This window comes from Papio anubis, chromosome 4, assembly GCF_008728515.1.
Source record: "Papio anubis isolate 15944 chromosome 4, Panubis1.0, whole genome shotgun sequence".
In the NCBI taxonomy this organism is placed as follows: Eukaryota; Metazoa; Chordata; class Mammalia; order Primates; family Cercopithecidae; genus Papio; species Papio anubis.
The window spans coordinates 84913423-84933568 of NC_044979.1; the positions used below are offsets into that span (position 1 = coordinate 84913423).

Sequence of the window (20146 nt, forward strand, 5' to 3'; positions counted from 1 at the left end):
AAATAAATTCCAACCTAAAGAGTTTTAAAAGTCTCAGTAATGTACCAGAATGTAGACAGAATAAGGATATATGACATGAAAAATAGCTAACTATGAGAAATACTGATAGGAAATCTCAAAACAATTTGAATAGCTTGAGGGTTATGATAACTAAAATTAAGTTCTATAAATCCCAGGGAAGTACAATATTGAAAGATAACTAAGAAGTCTGTTCTTGCAAACATACAAAAATGAAACAATAATCGCAAAAAATAAGTCACATTTTAGTCAGCAAACAAATCTATCTAGTTAATACATCCCGACAAAAGAATCTTTTGCAAAGAGAAGCTTGAAGCAACCTAATGTTGCCTTCTGAACCTACAAATGAACTAACAGTAATGGTGATCAAACATTTAAAATGTAACATCTCTCAACTAATATTAAATAGGTTACTTAACAAACAATTAGGAAGGTAAAGGCATTCATTCAAGCATGGTGTTCAAAAACAATTGACAAGACATGCAAAGTTTTCATAAGAAAATGATTTCAAGAAATCTTAAGCTTACTGGTAAAAGGTAAAATAGAAGATTTAAAAAAATCCCTCTCTTTTTGTACAAGTTGGCTCCTTAAGGTTACAGACCTGGTATAAGAAACACAAAATCCTTCCTTGGTCAAGGAAATAATTGCCTGAAAGGGGTAACTCCCTACCCCTACACCAATATCCATTTTGGATTGAAATTTGTAGGTCATAGACTGAGAGCCAAGCATATTCCTTCTCTCTTTTATCCAATGCTGTTTCCTGACTTCTAGGAAAATAACAAACACTACACTTAAATGATTCATATTCTTTCAAGCATACAATATAGATGAGTTATTTGAATGAAAAATGTTGTACAACATTTAATATATCTTCTAGCATAGCATTGCATTATGAACTTAATTTTGTTTATGTTATGGTACATGGTAAATGGTTTATGGTGTGCATATATATATACACACACACATATCTGTATCATACATATATAATGTATATGTGTACACACACACACACATACATTTTTCCAAGAATTTTTCATTAAGAAATATCCTCTTCCAAGCATATATATGAAACTGATATAAAGAAAAAGAAGTTTTACCCCTTCAGGATTATACTTTGCAAGCACACCATTACCATGGAATTCTTCAAGAACATCCTTTAATTTCTTTGTAGAATCTATAAAAAACAGAAAACACAAAAATTGTTTATATGCACATATTGTGATTGTATAGCCCAGTCCAGAAAGAGACCACTTAAAATGTAAACAAGTATCAGCAGAAACTAAATTTAAAAACCAACATATAAAATGTCTATTGCCATTTTTAAAAGGCTGTATGATTGGAAAAGAAATTACAAAGAAACAAAAAGGTCACTGCATTAAATAAAAAAAATACTGCTGGATAAGAAAAATAAAATGTGTAGCTAAGCCTCAATGGTGAGTCCATTTAGAGGGAAGCTACAGATTTAGTATCTTGTAGATATTTTTAAGGAGAATTTTCTCTACACACATAACACAACTAAATTAAAGCTTACTTTAGTAATTAAATTAAAGCTTTAGTAAGTAAGCTTTAACTTAGTTATGTCATGTATTTTACCTTATATATGCATTGTGAATAACATTTTAGTTTTGTTATATATAAAGATTACCCCATTTAATGAAGAAACAAAGCTTAGACATATTACCAAAAGAATTATAAATTATTTTCTTCAAAAGTACTATTATTTTTAAACCTTTCATCTTATTAGTTGGTGACAAGAAATTTTAAGTTAATAAAATAATGTCATAAAAGAATTATCATAAATATTATTACAATTAAAGTTAAATACATTAATATGATATAGATATATTCATTCAGTCTACTAAAATATTGCTCATTATACATATTGAAATATAATTTTTGATTGAGAAATCTCAGAATTACAATGTACTTTTAAGTTAGAAGGAAATAACAGCTAAGAAATATGGATGAGTCATCTGAATATTTAATCAAGTTTGAATAATAATGAAAAAAACCCTTAAAATTAAAATGTAGGAAATACGTAGATTTTCCCATTTTCTTTTATGGAACAGAGCATGGAAAACTGTTTGCTACCATTTGCATCTAATTCTTGTTGACCTTTGCTAAGAGTCAGTGATATGTGGACTACCACAAAATATTTCCCAGTTCCAGAAAACTAATTCACAAATTAGTTTTTGAAACATCCTGCTAGAAAACTCTCTCATACAAGCCCATTGAATACATAATGCCTATATTTTGTGAATTATACTTTTACTTGGAATGTATCATTTCCTTTCTTTATATGGTAAATTCTGTGGGTTTGTGTATGTGTGTGAAACTCTATATTTAGATAGAGTTTCGCTCTTGTCCCCCAGGCTGGAGTGCAATGACATGGTCTTGGCTCACTGCAACCTCTGCCTCCTGGGTTCAACAGATTCTCCTGCCTCAGCCTCCTAAGTAGCTGGGATTACAGGGGCCCACCACCATGCCTGGCTAATTTTTATAATTTTAGTAGAGACAGGGTTTCACCATGTTTGCCAGGTTGGTATCGAACTCCTGATCTCAGGTGATCTGCCTGCCTCTGCCTCCCAAAGAACTGGGATTACAGACATAAGTCACAGTGCCCAGCCTGTGAAACAGTACTTTTAAGTGAGATAAAATTCATGTCACATAAAATTGACTACATTAACAATTTCAAAGTGTACAATTCAGTAATTTTTAGCATATTCATGATGTGCAATCATTACTACTAATTAATCCCATAATATTTTCATCACCCTGTAAAGAAATCTTATACCCATTAAACAGTTACTTCCTGTATTTTCTCTCCTCTAACCTCTGGCTATCCTTAATCTATTTTCTGTGTCTATGGATTTGCCTATTCTGGACATTTCATGTAAATGGAATCATATAATATGTTTCCTTTGTGTCTGACTTCTTTCACTTAGTTTAGTGTTTTCCAGGTTTTTCCATGTTATAACATGTATCAGTACTTCATTCCTTTTTATAGCTGAACAATATTCCATTATAATGAATACACTACATTTTAAGAATCTGTTTATCAGCTGATGTATATTTGACTTCTTTCCAGGTTTTGGATGTTAAGAATGTTGCTATGAACATTCAAGTGTACAAGTTTTTGTATAAACATATATTTCAGTTCTCTTGGCTATATACCTGTGAGTAAAATTGCCAGGTCATACGGTAACTTTATGTTTAATGTTTTGAGGAACTGCTAAACTGATTTTCACAACAGCTGTACCATTTTACATTCCCACCAGTAAGGTATAAGGGTTTCAGTCTCTCCATATACTTACTAACACTTGTTATTTTCTAACCATTTTTTCATTATAGCCGTCCTAGTGGATGTGAAATGATTTGATTTACATCTGATTAGTCATTTGCTAATGACTAATAATATTGAGCATCTTTTTATATGCATATTGGTCATTGGTATATTCTTTGGAGAAATGTCTATTAAAATTCTTTGACCATTTTTTAATTAGACGGTTTGTCTTTTTGTTGTGGACATCCTCTGAGGGGTGCGTGCGCGCATGCGCATTTGCTTGATGCCTATACAGCTTCCTATGTATTTCTTTTTTGGTATATAATTTGCTGGCACTTTCCACATTGTGATCAGGGTTAATTTTTTATGTCCTGTCCCTTGCTAGATTGGAGGTTGTTCTAGGGCAGAAAATGTGTGCTTTCATTTTTGCACACCTTTCACCTTTATCACAAAGTTGAAACAACAGAATTGCAATAAATATTGAGATTAAATTAATCAGAGCTATTCCTAAATGGCAATAAATTACAGTAATTGCTTCTGTATGTACTTTGTTAGAAAACTTACACTACTGAGACCAAACTATATACTAAAAAGAGACACGAAGCTGATTCCTTAGTCTCAAATCCTTCTTTGTGGATAATAAGGCACTATTATAAGTTAGCAGAACCGCTTTTACTTCTTTTTATCCATAACCGTAGATGTAACCCATACTGTGCAGACGCACAGAGACACACACATAAACAGAGGCATACATTATGGAATATCATATCTCAATAGACCATGTTTATTTTAACCATATCTTAAGCCAATGATAAAATGGAAGGCGGAGAAAACAATTTTGGTTTCTCCCACATAGGCCTCCCACACAACTTTAGAGACACTGCTTAAATGACCTTTTCATTTCAAGTTTATATGAGAGTAAAAAACACATTCAATAATTATTTATAAATGATGCAGAAAAAGGGAAAGCTCATAAAATTATTCCTACAACATTTTACTAGTCATAAAATGTACTGGTCATAGTTTATAATGAATATTCTTAGTAGAGAAATCATGAGCTAAATTAACAGCCAAAAACCTCTAGATATATGACTCCCCTTTCCGTGAACTAGGGCTCAATAATGATGTGGCCTGAGACAATTTAAGCTGCTCTAGTTGATATTCAGATGAATCACTATCAATTCAACTCACTGCCTCTCCAATTCTCAAGTTCCAGTTCTAATATCTTAATATCTGATCTCCATTTCACAATCTAGTTTGGAAACTAGAGCACTATCTTGTTCTTATCGTCCTGTCTTAATAAGATTTCTTGGACCCAGTTTCTCTAAGACTGAGGCCCTGACTTGACTGGTCAATCTTCTAAGGATCAGGATTTGCATATGGAACATCAGAGAGTTCGGGATATCCATAACCTCTCGACAGCACTTTTTTTACGTGAATTATCTACGTGTCTTCTCGGGCACCCAAATTGCACTAAGTTGTGAAAATCCTACTGCTATGTTTTACCTTCTTTCGTGGGGGAACGCACATTTATCTTATTTGTAACTTAACTGCTTGTCCAAATTTCTTCCTATGAGCTATCACCATAAACATTCCTATCTTTTTTATTGAGCCAACTCTGAGTTACATTCTGTCCAAAACTACATTGGGGCAGTGGAGAGGGGAAAGGATCTATAACTAGGCCTGACCTGCCTTCTAGGACAAAATAAACAGAGGAAGTTATACCTGGATGAACAGATAGTAAGATGTGGCCTCAGTCATAATTCAGCTAATAATAGAGCTTCAAGAAAGAGCACAGTGACAGATACTGGGCTGAGCAATGCTGAGAAATCCAGGCAAGCAGCCAGCCAGGCAGGCAGCTGTGAGCTTGGAGATCAGTTTAGTAAACACATGTCTGTAATGGGAGAAAGAACCTGGAAGATTGACCAGTGAAGTGCTAGGCAACCCAGTGCTAAGCAGCCAGGTTGAAAACGGCAGGTTTAGTTCTTGGGATAAGGGAGCTGGACAGATGCACAGCACAAAAGATTGGATCTCCTGGAAAGCAAAGGAGGGGTATGACTTGGGGAAGTTCTGAAACATGGGGCTAATTTCAGAGGTTCCTATGCTTGGCTTGACTAGCAGGGCAGGATACTTGGAAAACAACAGTGAATACAAATTACTGCTCTTTGACTAACATATCCATTTTCCCAGTAAGTAATTTAATACTATACCAATAACTACAGCTGAGACAAGAGGCTGTCTTTTTCATCACTATCAGAATCACCTTAGAGCTGAAAATGGTACTAAGCATGAAAGTGGGAGGTGTTTTATTAAGCAAACATTCTTGGAATGAGCTGGGAAAGAACAAAGAAAATGTTTATGGGTAGATGAGTTGACTTTCTCCTATACTTTACCTTTCTATCACCTGCTCTGGTACTTGAGTAGTTCCAGGGGCCCCCCAAAATGCACACACCCTGTGAATCTTCTCATTTTGGCTGAGTCATGTAATAAACAATGCCATGCGAGTTAAATGAGCTACATGTTAGGGATCAATATTAAATTTTTATTTACTTTTACAACGTTCAGAATTTTTACATGATTTTCAAGAAAAATTAAAGCCCCTTTACATTAGCCTGAATTGAAAATAAATAAATGACTAATAGCATTTGGTAATGTTTAGAAAATAGCAAATGGATCCTAAAAAAGTACTACATGAAAAATGAAGCACTTTTAGTTCCTCTCACATCTCTTTAGGCATCTGTTACAACTTGAGTGAGTTTCCTTTGTGATTTTCCTGCCTCTTTGCCTCTTTATTCCCAAAAAACTCAACACATACTTGTCAGATTAATCTCAAAGGCCCCATGAAGTAATGGAGAGATTTAAAGCCAGCTAGATTTAGGTTTGAATCTTGGCTCTGGAATTCTTGGCTGAATGTCCCTGGGCATATTTTTAACCTCTCTATGGTTCAGTTTTCTAATATTTAAAATTAGAATAATGATAGGGATCTGGCAGTACTGTGTCTAGCAGAATGTCTGGTGCCCAATAAATCTTTCTTCCTTTGTTCCATCCTAAACGTGACTTTAAACAAATCATCACCCTTCAGCAGTTTCCTCTTGCCTTTGGATTGAAACACAAACTCCTCCTCTTGGCACCATAGGTGTGTAAAAATATGATCCAAACCTGTCTTCCAACAGTTATTTTCTATACCTTCCGTATTTACTATTCAAAATCCATTCATCCAATTCTGAAGGCATCCCATGATTTTAGAGCTCTTCTTTTGCTGATGATTTTTTTTTCCTCAGGAATCTCTCCAACGTCGAGTGAAGTTCAACATAATGTATGGCACGGTTTATCTGTCAACTTATCCACAAAATCTCTCAGGACCTTCTCAAACACAGTAGGTCATAACTCATGCTCCATGGGACACCGCATAATAACTCTCTTAGAATCTGCATCCGATTTGTGTATTGGGCACTAGTAACGCTATTAATTATAACTTGAATGCATGAGCATTTTAGAGTTTGCAAAGCGTTCTATTATCTCATTTAAAACTCACAATAATGTTGACAAATATTCCTTCTGCTTAACACATGAAGAGATCAAAGTTGAGGAAATTATTACCTACTTAGGATCACACAGCTAAAACAGTTTTATATAATGATTCAAGCTATTGTATATGACCCAAAACCATTCTCGTGACTTTGGAAAAAGAACAAATACAAGTTTACAATTTGGCTTAGGAACCTTGTTATTACACAGCTAATATCACACAGCCAAAAGAATGTACAGTAGTGATTCAAACTCCTGTACAGTAAATATATTTTAAAAGTCAAGGCCAATAATTTTGCCACCTAAATAGTAGTCATAGCTGCTGTGAAGAGACTATCATATATTCTACTGTTAAAGTCAAGACCCAACTTACAAAATGCATTTGTCATTTTTATAAATAATGTGTTTTTAGTGGACTGACTGTAGGTTCACTATATGATTTTTGTTTTGTTTTGTTTTGTTTTGTTTTGTTTTACCAAAATAGTGCCATGTTTCCCACGTTCAGTAAAGATACTGGTTTTCCAGGCAGTATGATAGTTTTTACAAAGTGAGAGAGGCTCAGTGGGACCATGGAAAAGTCATATTTCGGGTCGCTCAATTCAGTGCTTTCAAAAGTTTCCTTTAAAATCTAAGCCTCCCCACATAGATTTTCCCTCTTATCACAAAAGATATTCATGGCCCAGAAGACTTTTCTTGTGCTCAGCAAAAAGCATTTTTTCAGGAACTGTATTAACCCTGTAGTAGAGAGGGCTCTGCAACTTCAACTGTTTAAAGAGAAGATTTTTCTAATTTAAATACTTAGCTAGCATTAATGTGTCTGATATCTTTATCAATTATATAAATGTTAAATGTAAAGTTATAATTAAATTATATAATTTAATTGTAAAATTGTATACTTAAATTGTATCATTGTTGTACAGACAATATGGTAGCATTCAGTCCAATGTTACATTTCATAAAGTTTCCCTTAGCTATACAGTACTTAAAAGTGGTGAAATAGTGCTTTATCTTCATCTAGTAATACTCAAACCTGGATCCATATCAGGATCATCCGGGGAGCTTTTAATATTCGCTGATGTCTGCGCTCAAAACACAGTGATGAAGATTTAATTGGCCTACATCTCCATAACTGGCTAGTCATGAGGACCTTTAAAAAAAAGCCTCTCAATTGAGTCTTATAGGCAGTTGAGATGGAATTGATCACTGCTCTGATCCTTAATCACATGCATAAAGAAAGTAAGAGTTAATGAGCAATTTGTATCCTGTTAAATTTTCCTATGAATGAATATATATTTTGTCTGATTGCTACACAGGGAACTTCTTTTAGGGAAGCAAAAAAAAACCTCATGAGAACATTTTATTTAAAGATTTATTTACTCTCACCTTAGGTCACAATAGCAAAAATAGCATTTTGGAATCCAGCAGAGAGATCCAGAAAATAATATTGTCATTAAATGAAATTCCCCAGATAATATAAAAGAAGTTCTACTTATAGCCAGCAGCAGAAAGGAAATAAATACCTACAGGACTATAGAATAAGAGATTTAGAGAACTAGTTACTAAGAAACAGAAGTTTATATGTACTTGTGTGAGAATTTTCATAAAAGTACAAAGAGATTGAAAAAGAAATATGGAACTATTGTTAAAAATAATAACAGCTATCTTGTAGCAGTTTATATTCTATTTGAAATCTATACACTTGGATTTTTTAAAATCCTAAGAATAATATTCTAATGATACTGCTACAGAAGGAAAAGCTGTACAAAATCCAAACCCTCTGTTCAGGTCTTTGCTTCTGGCTCACCACAGGATTCTGGGCAAATACTTTAAGCTGCTCTGAGTGCGAGTCACTCTCTACCTGTTCCTGCTAAGCTCTTGGAATCATTGTTAGCTTAAAATGATAATGGACATAATATATTTGAGCAAACTGTTACACATATAGCAATAAGTATTTCTACTTCTGAAAAATAAAAACTAGTTAATTCCAAAATGACTATAGATTTGAGAATATGAAGAAAATTTCCTTTCTCCTTTTCATATTTGTTATCATTGTTAATCCTCTTAAACATCAGTTTTTATTAACTGTTTCTTGTATTTGCTAGCAATTTTTACTCCTTCATCTATCTACATTTAATGTTTTGATGTATGAATCTAATCCAATGCCTTGCACAAAATATTTGTAAGAGTGATTTTTTTTTTTTTTTTTTTTTGAAAGACAAATATCTGCTAATTTAGCCAGGAACCCAGACAAATATCTGCTAATTTATCCAGAAACCCTATCCAGACACTAGGAATCTATGAAATAATTTCCACCTTTATACATATTTTATTGTGTAGAAAATACATTAAGAAAAAGAGTATACTTGCCTTCGAGCCAGTCATCTATACTATAACTAAAAATTTCTATTGAAAACATAATTGCTAATTGAGAAATATTATTAGGGACAGAATTGACTGGTGTGGACAAATAGTGTGCTGGTAAAGGTTTAACAACTGTTCAGTATGTGGAGGGTACATACTGTAGTGTTTGCCAATTGCTGTGTTGTAAATATTTCCACCATGACAATTTCAAGCCTCCCACATGACATTATTAATGTGGAGTTGGGAAAGAATGCTAACATTCAACTCTGATAAGCAATAATTAATGAAACAATCTATATGGGATTTTATGTACTTTAGAAAGAATAAATAGGTGTGTCAAGACAAATCTGGAGATAAAGAACAGAAATAAAAGTCTGCAGCTATGACTTCTTAATCATTCTTTCAAATACTCTCAAGCCACCTATTGAGTTTAGAACGAGTACTGTTCTAACTATTGGAATATATCATTGAACAAAACAGAAAATATGCCTAATCCTATAGTTTGTATTCTAGTGCAAGAAGATAGAATACAAACATAATACATTATTAAGACATTCTTATATCAATGCAGTATAGAGATGTGATGGCATGAAAATGTTAGTGGTGGAGCAGGAAAGATGAATTATTTTGAAAGTAGAGCCAAAAGAATTTCTTTATTGATTGGATATGGGTTGTGAAAGTAATGTGTCAAGAATCCCAAAGTTGTAAGTTTGAGCAATTGGAGGGATATAGTTGCCAATAAGTAAAATGATGAACACTGCTGATAAACCATGTTTGGAATAGAGAGTCTTCAATTTTAGTTTTAGGCATTTTATATTTGATAAATCTATTAGATATCCAAGTGTGGCCATTAGTAAAGCAATTATTTATGAGTGTGGAATCCAGTAGAAAAGCCTGGGCTGAAGCACTAAATTTGAATATCATTTCTATATAAACAGTATTTAACTGGATGACATCACATGGATAGTGATTGTAGATAAGTAAGATAGCAAGGACTGAGTTTTGGAGCACTCTGCAGTTCAAGCACCAGGAAAAGAGAAGCAATCTGCTAGGAAACTAATAATGAATGCCTAGTGAAATAGCAAGAGTACCAGGAAAAATAATATATCCTAAAAGCAAAGTGTCACATAATATCAAGTTAAATGAGGAGCAGATTTAGTAAGACTTTTAAGTTTAGCAAGACGGAAATCATTTGTGTCACTTTCAAGGGCTGTTTCAATTCAGTAGCTGGGGAAAAAAACAACCCAGAGTGAGTTTAAGAGAAAATATGATGAGAGGAATGGGAGGCAGCAAATATAGGCAGCTCATTCAAAAACATTTTTTTGGCCATAGAAGGAAAGAATTTGGGCAGTAGCTAGACTGCAAGAAGTGAAGGCAAAATAATTTTTTTAAGAAAAGAGAGGAAAAAAAAATAGCTTGCTAATAGAAATTATTCAGTCAAGAGTGAAAAAATAAACAATTAAAAAAAATTTTTTAAACACCCACTAGAATGTTGTCCTTTAGTGGGTAAGAGAGAATGCAATCTTCTTCACAGCAGGTCTGGCTTAAGAGTGGACGCATGGACAGTTTACCTAAGTAGGAAGGAAGATTGACAAGTGCTGCTTAACTACCATTCACTATTTGTGGTGATAATATTGCTATTTTGTTAGATGGATATAATAATAATGTTATCTTTGTCCTTAGGCTGGGATTAGTAGCTGGTGCACAGTATATATTCATTGACAGTGAGCCCTTATCATCACCTGTGTCATCAGGCCTTAAGCTAAGCCCTGGGGATTTCATTTTTCTATAACCTTAATTTCAGATTATTCACAATTTTCTTAATTTTCTTTTACATTTTCACTAAATGCTTTTAACTTCCTCTCTTTAACCAACAACTTGAATACAATATAAGATATCTTAAAGTTATATGTAAAATAGAAATTGTATATTTTTTGTGATGGAAAATTCACTTTTGTGGGCAACAGAATTAAATGCAGTCATTTTATGTGTTTAGATCAAAACGTTTAAGGAAATGCAAGTATGAGTTACATTTTTGAATGTGTACATTAAAAATATTTAAACCCACGCTAGTTCAGAAGATGACAGTTTCATTTTATTTTATTTTTTAAGTTCTTATGTGGGTTGCAAAACACTTACTGAGAAACCAAACATTCTGGTAACAATTCCGTATTCCCTAGTCACAATGCTAATAACATCCTGTTTTAAGACAATACAAAATTACTAAAGTTTCCAATTAGTTTCTGAACATAAAAAGATTCAGTTCTCTGTACACTTACCAACAAACAATATTAGGCAGTATGGAGAAACCAAAATCTATTTATCCTGCGAGCATATACATTTTAAGGAATATTATTTGCTCACATACATAGTTTAGAGAACATAAAACTCAAAATATTGTCCCCAAATCTTACATGGAGAACAAAATTCAGGAATGTGTCATATTTACCTTGTGACTTTATGCATCCCCTCATCTTTACGGTACGTCAGGAGGTATGAAGCTTTAATGTGAGAAGGAGGCTATAACTAACTGTACACATAATTAAATGTAGTTGAAGGATTTGTTTCCCGATCTTGGCTCTTAGATGATCTATAGCATAGTTTTCTCACAAAGTAGACCTTCATTTTCTCTTTCTGATACTTCAAAGAAACAATACTTAAGGACTCTTCCAGCTACGGCATTCTCTGATTCTATGATAATGCATATCTCCAGACACTTACGAGTACCTGCAGCCCCACACCTCCTAAACATTCCCTTCCTAATATTCCTAGCTCTAATTTTCACTCCTCTCAATCCCTACCACACTTTTACAACAGCCAGTTTGCATTGATGATTTTAGGGAGTTTATAGTCCGTGCAACATTGCACAATCTGAAAAATACAAGGATGAGCGAAGTTCCATATTTCAGTGCAGGCTGCAGCAGTCTTCAAAGTGAATTGTAGAATGTCATTTTGACCAATGTGCTTATCATTACAACCAGAACATATCTGCAGTCATGTTGATATTGCAGGATTTTTTTTTTTTTTTTTTTTTTTAACTGTAAACACCATCTCATAAATTCATTTGAGCAATGGAAAAAAAAAAAAGAAAAAAAAAAACACTGCCAAGAAGCTGTAAAACGTAAAATCTGCCTACAAGGAAAGCTAATCACTATTTGTTTGTTTCCTAGCACATGCTGTAAAAAGTTACCACAAACCTGGTGACTTAAACACTGCAGAAATTTACGTTGTTTCATAATTCTGGAGGTCCAGAGGTCTGAAATCAAGGATGTCAGCAGGGTTGTTTTTTCCTGAAGGCTCTCATGTGTAGAATTTGTTTCACGCCTCTCCTCTAATTTCTGGTGGCTGCTGGAAATCCCTGGCAACCTTTGGCTTGCAACACACATCCCTCCTAATCTCTGCCCTGTCTTCACATGATCTTCTCCCTTTCTGTCACTTACAAGGACACTAATCATTGGGCTTAGAGGCCATCAGAAATCCAGGATAATCTCATCTTGATATATCTTAATTGTGATTACACATGCAAATCACATTATATGGTAATTACCAAAGCTAATTCTACATTACTTAAACATTCCCAAATATAAAGCCATCTTAACAGTATCCAGGGGTTAGGATTTGGACATATCTCTTTTAAAGGGGCAACTAATTGAATTCAGTAGGCAAAACTTTAAAGGTGATGTTCAACCAAACCTCCTCTGATGCATAGCCCTAAAATCCCAGGGCCTAATGGAATTTTGTACAATTGTTAAGTGGTATGTTCATTTAGGGCCTCTGAGAAGCCTTAAGTTACAAGAAGCTGGTAGAAACACCTGTGAAGGATAAAGAGCAGGAGTAGGCAAGGAGCACCTTCAGACTGTGATGCTGGTCTAACAACAGCAAGAGGGGACAAGAAAGACAAGGATTGGGTAGCAAGACTTTATACTGTGGCATAGCTCTGAGAATGTCTTCACGAGGCCAGTGAGGGGTCCTCCAGCAAACATCATCCATTGTTGGGATTCTCTGTTATAAAGAAATCTCCTGGATTCACCTTCACAACTGCATTTGGTCATTGCCTGGGAGCAGTCCAGGGAGAACATGCCTCCATGTCAGAACTGTAGCAAATCTAAAGTGTCATGCCTAAATGAAGAATAGATAGTCAAAGCTCATGAGAGAAGTTTTCTGTAACCATTCATCAAAATTCCAAGAAAAACTGAAGAAGGAAAAATTTGCAAACATAGTTCTTTTGATATCTCTGGGAAATTCTAGAACATCCCAGGACTTCCTTCTAGGATTGGTGATTATGAGACAATATCCAAGAGATCTTTATGTCTCCTAGTGCCACTGTTATGATTTGAGCCAAGAGTTATTGGCAACCTTGAAGGCATATTGTGGCAGGCCAGGTTTCACTAACAGCTGAACAGACAGGCCTCCATGACAACTATTTCAGCACTGACTGAGTTGTTAATTTAAATATTAAAAGCAGATAGAGCCATTGCTCTTATACAAAGGATGGAATGTAACAAAAGCCCACCAAGAGTTTTGCCTAGGCCATTCCTGGGCCTTGAAGCATAACAAGATAATGAAGGAATTCTTCACAGGATCTGTTTAGAATTAAACAAGTTTTACTGGGGTTATCTGAAGGAACTCCTCAGACCTCCACAAACAAGTTTTATTGGGGTCTAAATGATCTTCCCAAATCTCCTTGATTTAGCATGAGTAAAATAAGGGTATTCACCCCTGGCACCTGGACCCATGTGGATAAAGTAAATTTACTGAGGCTCCAGAGGAAGGTCTTCAGGACTCTCAGATCTTAGTTATAGATTAGAAGTTAATGACATGTGTCTTTAGAGAAATACAAATTTACATGCAGACATATAGCTAAGAAGGTATATAAGCTCTGGAAAACTGTAATTTTGAGTTGGTCTGGTGATATTTTCCCGGCATTCTCCCGGTTATCTGTACCCGGTAACAGAAATCAACTCTCTTCTTTCCCAGTTCCTCTGCATCTCGTTATTGGGAGGCAAGAATAAGCAGCCTGACCCTCGTTTTGGACTGGGAACAATATTACCCAGTGTTGGTGGTGCGGTATCTAAAGGGGGTGCTTACATAGATGACTTTGCTTTGATGAAAGATTAATTGAATGGTCTTGATAGCAATGAGGACTAAGCTCTGATTTTTTTGTCTTGCCCAAATTCTTTTCTATGGGGTCTGGGGAGTCATGCCCTACAAACCATAAATTTCCATCCTCAGATGGGTTTTATTTAACCCTCTATATTGTCACTTACTTTCCAATCTGACTCTGGCATAACAAGGGGAAAAATCAAAATATATTTTCACCAAAATATATCTCCTTGCCCTACCTTGAAATTGCCCTGCAAAGTCTCTTGTGGGAAAAATCCACATTCTATAGAGAATCCCCTTCCCACTTTGTTTTCCTTCATTTCTTTCCAGATCTGGGAGATAATCAACTAAGAGTCAGGCACCCCTTTAGGTCTGATAAGAAACATTTTACAATCTGCTCTCTCCCTGAAGTCTGATATCTGAGAGATTTCTCTACACAATAATACTTGACCTCCATAATCCTTTATCTTAACCTGAATATTCCTTTCCATTGATCCCAGGTCTCCTGATAAACTCAACCAGTTGTCAACAAGAAAATGTTTAAATTTACCTAGAGCCTGAAAGTCCCCAGCTTTGAGCTGTCCTGCCTTTCTGAACCAAGCCAATGTATTTCTTAAATGTATTTGATTGATGTCTCATTCCTCCCTAAAAATATATAAAACCAAGCTGTACCTCAATCACCTTGGGCACATGTTCTCAGAACCTCCTGAGGACTGTGTCAAGGGCCATGGTCATTCACATTTGGCTCAGAATAAATCTCTTAAAACATTTTACAGAGTTTGACTCTTTTCGTCAACAGCAGGTAGGTACTCAGATTGGTCAACTGGGCTATGAAAAGAATTTCGTGCCTAACAATAAATAAAGTATGAAAAAAGAAATGGTTCTATAGTTTGTCGCTAAACTTTCAATTTTTTTTGAAGACAACTACACAAAACAGATACATTAATCTGGTATGGAGGCCTGTTTTACCCCATTGGATAGTAAAAATGTTGAAGAATTTTTGTGAAATACAATTACAGAAAAGAATTACTAAACTTAATTATTGTGAATTAGAAGAGAAAGCATGCATATTTGATGAAAATCTTTAAAGTTTAGATCATATAGATAAAATAATGTAGCAATTGGATGTGATTATGACATGAATGTATCACACACTCTCCCTATCACCTGTTACACTGACACCAGGAAAGTGAATGGAAGGAGACATGGAATGTGAATTTTAATCCTCCCATTGTTGTTGTCTATGGCATCAGCTGATAGTTGATAATGGACAGGCATCCATTTCTAGAGTCAAACAACCAGGAGGAAATTGTCCATTGTTTGCCTTTATTTGGACATGGCCAGACCTCAGGCATTTACTTTCTGCCTTTCTCACCCCTCACATGCTCTCCCTCCTGCTCATCCTTCCCCTTCAGCAAGCAGCAGCACTGACTACATCTTCCAGCTTTCTCTTTCAACCACTGTACCTCAGTTGGGATATCTTCAATGCTTTAATTTTGAAAAGAAACAAAGCATGCCTTGTCTCCTTATGTTGCTCTGTTAAAAATTAATTCTATTCATTGTGTTTTTAACATATTATTTATTAGTCAAGCTTCTGCTTAGAAGAAAAATGTAATTTGCATCTAATACTTTACAAGACAGCATCATTGTACATTGCATGGATATGTACTAATAAGCACATAAAGCGCTAAATAATTAGGTGTTAAATGATTAAATAATTGATACGTTAGTGCTTTATATTATGAAAAAGTCTTTGTCGAGTTTTATATACATGTTTCAGTATTTATTATTACTTGGGAAAATTTGGTTGGGTGTTTTCATATGTTGAGAATGCATTCTTATTTTCCCTACTAAAAATAACAGCATACAGGCCCCTACTATAAAAAAATAAAATCAATGTTTAACATGTTTACAATAATGTATTAGATTCAGATAATGAAGGATATATGCATTACTCTTATTATGTAGAACTAGGGTATAGAGTCAGTGAATTTAAAGTAAATGAAGAGTGACAGAGAAGGTAACGAAGAGACCACAAGAGTGAGAAAAGCAAAAAATAGCACTGGAAGTTAACCAAGCAGATGGGACAGTCCAACTAAACCTGAACAGTGTAGTCCCCTTTGTTAGCTGCTCTAAATAAGGGGTTCTATCTTCATGTATAGTAATATAATCAATAATGAGGGGCATAAAAACACACGATCAAAACCCTCTACCTTAGAAAAAGTTCCAGAAAGAAGAATGGGATGGCTTTTGCTGTGGGCAAAAGCTGACATCACCAGGACATGTAGATGGGTCATAAATAAAAATATATATATATGTGTATGTATACATATATATATATATATATATATATATATATGTATACCCACACATACTTGGCCTACATTTTGTGGGATATTCTTTTACATTGCATCCTCTCATACATTATGATAGAGGCAAGTTAGTGCTAAATAGTTACATTTTCATGAACCCAGATTGCCTTTTAAGTTTTTTGTAGTCTTTCTGCAAAGGGGGAAAAAAAAGCTGTACACAATAAGCTCATTTCCATGAGGGTGTGGCTTTTGCAAATGGGCTTAAATTACTAGAATTTGTGACAGTCAGTTGCCTTGGGTTTTTGTTTGACTGTTTGTTTGTTTTTGCCCTGACACTCCATTAGTGTTATTTATTCTCGCTCATAGGCTTGGGAAGAGTGGAAGGACAGGTTAAAAGTCTGTCTGAATGACTGGGCGTAAAAGATTTTCAAGCCATAGAGAAATTTCTTAGGCATTGTTGCTTCTGTAATAGGAAGAGAAAACACTTGGAAAGTATCTCCTCCAAAGTTGGTTTGGAGAAAAGCCATCTAAATAAAGAGTATTTCAAGAAAATGCATAAACTTTGATTGTTACCTTGGAAGAGCTTTGCCTAAGGCACATTGTCCAAGCGCTACAGAAGTATAAAGAAGATTCTAACTTGATTGAATATTTGTTCCACTTGAAATCTGAAGTTACAGAAAAGCCAAAAACAGGCTGTATGAAATGGAAAATGTGAAAAATCTTAGGTCTCCTCTTACTCATATATTATTATCACTATTATTTTGCTATAGCATACTGATGATTTTACTTGAATGTTGCTATAAATGAGGTTATCTGATTAATGACTTGAACCACTGGTGCTTTGAAAATGTTATTTAAAACTTAATTAGATCATAATTGAATATCAATTATCCTTTTTTCAACCTTAGAATATATATAGTCACATGCAACAGTCTTCTCCAAATTATTACATTTTCTCAGGAAATCCAAGATAATAAAGACAGATGGTTAACTAAGTGAAATTGGCAGCAAATTTATCTCAAGTTGTAAGATTTTTAAAAAACAATTTGTTATTGTTTTAGAATTCTCTAATTTCTTTCCTTCCTGTCTTAAATCTTCTTTCCATCACAGATTTCTTGGCATGCCTTGGCTGTATTGTCCAGATTGACATCATATTAAGTGGCATGTGTTTTTCTGATGTTAAGCTGGAAGCGACTTTTATGTTTAAAGGCAAGATCATTGCATTTTTATGATTGTATAATTAACAATGCCCATTTCATAAAAAGTAAAAGCACTTAAATATAAAAAGATGTAATCATCCATGATTTATCTACCTGGAAACGACTATTATCCCTGTATTGACATCCTTCTAGAATATTTTGAGTATGTGTGCATAAATACATGTTTAGAAAATTTGGATCCAAAATTACTAAAATGGAATTAGGGATTACATGGCATTTTGAAGCTACTTTTTAATTTAACATATTTAAATTTATTTTCATGTTAATACATATATATTCATACTACCACCATATTGCTTGAATGGTAATTCCTTTATAGCTGTACCACAATTTCATTTACTAACTGGCCTCTTATTTTGAGCATTTAAATAACTGTTAAATTTTTATTAATATTAACAGTAAAATAAATGTGATATCCATGCACTGATAGGGTTTGGCTGTGTCCCCACCCAAATCTCATCTTGAATTGTATTAGGTTGGTGCAAAAGTAATTGCGGTTTTTGCCATTGAAAGTAATGGCCAAAACCGCAATTACTTTTGCACCAACCTAATAATTCCCAGACTCGCCACATAGTGTGGGAGGGACCTAGTGGGAGATAATTGAATAATGGGGATGGTTACCTCCATGCTGTTTTTGTGATAGTGAATGTGTTCTCATGAGACCTGGTGGTTTTATAAAGAGCTTCTCCCTGACCTTGCTGTGCATTTCTTGCTGTCACCATGTGAAGAAGGATGTGTTTGATTCTTTTTCTGCCATGATTGAAAGTTTCCTGAGGCCTCCCCAGCCCTGCTGAATTTTAAGTCAGTTAAACCTCTTTCCTTTATAATTTGCCCATTTTCAGGTTATGTTTTTATTAGTAGTGTGAGAATGGACTAAAAGAGTAAATTGGTACTGGGAGGAGTGGAGTGCTGCTGTAAAGATATCCAAAAATGTGGAATTTACTTTGGAACTGGGTAACAGGAAGAGGTTGGAAGAATTTGGAGGGCTCAGAGAAGTCAGAAGAATGTTGGAAAGTTTGGAACTTTCTAGAGACTTGTTGAACGGTTTTGACCAAATTGCTAATAGTGATATGGACAATGAAGTCCAAGCTGAGGTGGTCTCAGATGGAGATGAGGAACTGTTGGGAACTGGAGTAAAGATCACTCTTGCTAGCCAAAGAGACTGGCAGCATTTTGCCTTGTCCTAGAGATCTGTGGAAATTTGAACTTGAGAGAAATGATTTAGGGTATCTGGTGGAAGAAATTTCTAAGCAGCAAAGCATTCAAGAGGAAGCAGAGCATAAAAGTTTTAAAAATTTGCAGCCTAAGGATGCAATAAAAATAAAAATCTATTTTCTGGTACAAGCCAGCAGCAGAAATTTGTATAAGTAACAAGGAGCTGAATGTTAATCACCAAGACAATGGAGAAAATGTTTCCAGGGCATGTCACAGACCTTCATGGCAGCCCCTCCCATCACAGACCCAGAGGTCTTGGAGGAAAAAATGGTTTCCTGGACTGGGTCCAGGGTCCACCTTCTGTCTGCAGCCTAGGGACTTGGTGCCCTGCATTCCAGCTGCTCTACCTGTGGCTAAAAGGAGTCAAGGTATGGCTTGGGCCTTGGCTTCAGAGGGTGCAAGCCCCAGGCCTTGGCAGCTTTCATGTAGTGTTGGTCCTACACAGAAGTACACAGAAGTCAAGAACTGAGGTTTGGAAACCTCTGCCTGAGTTTCAGAGAATGTATGGAAATGCCTGGATGTCCAGGCAGAAGTCTGCTGCAGAGGCAAAGCCCTCATGGAGAACCTCTGCTAGGGCAGAGGAGAAGGGAAATGTGTGGTTGGAGCCCTCACACAACACAGAGTCCCTACTGGGGCACAACCCAGTGGAATTGTGAGAAGAGGGCCACCATCCTCCAGACCCCAGAATGGTAGATCCATCAACAGCTTGCATCATGTGCCTGGAAAAGCCACAGACACTCAATGCCAGCTGTGAAATCAGCCAGGAGGGAGGCTGTATTCTGCAAGCAACAGGGGTGGAGATTCCCAAGGCTGTGTGAGTCCACCTCTTGCATCAGCATGACTGGATGTGAGACATGGAGTCAAAGCAGATCAGTTTTGAATTTAGAGGTTTAATGATTGCCTTAATGGACTACAAACTTGCGTGGGTCCTGTAGCCCCTTTGTTTTGTCCAACTTCTCCTATTTGGAAGAGGTGTTTCTACCCAATGCATGTACCCCCATTGTATCTAGGAAGTGACTCACTTGCTTTTGATTTTATAGGCTCATAAGCAAAAGGGACTTGCCTTGTCTCAGATGAGACTTTGGACTTGGACTTTGGAGTAAATG

The 20146-nt window shown here is 35.3% G+C and overlaps 1 protein-coding gene across 12 annotated transcripts in view; it reads right to left on the reverse strand.

Moving 5' to 3' along the window:
• DGKB (diacylglycerol kinase beta) overlaps positions 1-20146 on the reverse strand; it is an 808853-nt gene that overhangs the window by 590925 nt on the left and 197782 nt on the right. For all 12 annotated transcript variants that reach the window (XM_017956905.3, XM_017956903.3, XM_017956902.3 and 9 more), the window contains exon 3: positions 1116-1192. In XM_017956905.3, coding sequence (XP_017812394.1) covers positions 1116-1192 — 77 coding nt within the window. The remainder of the gene's footprint in view (positions 1-1115; positions 1193-20146) is intronic.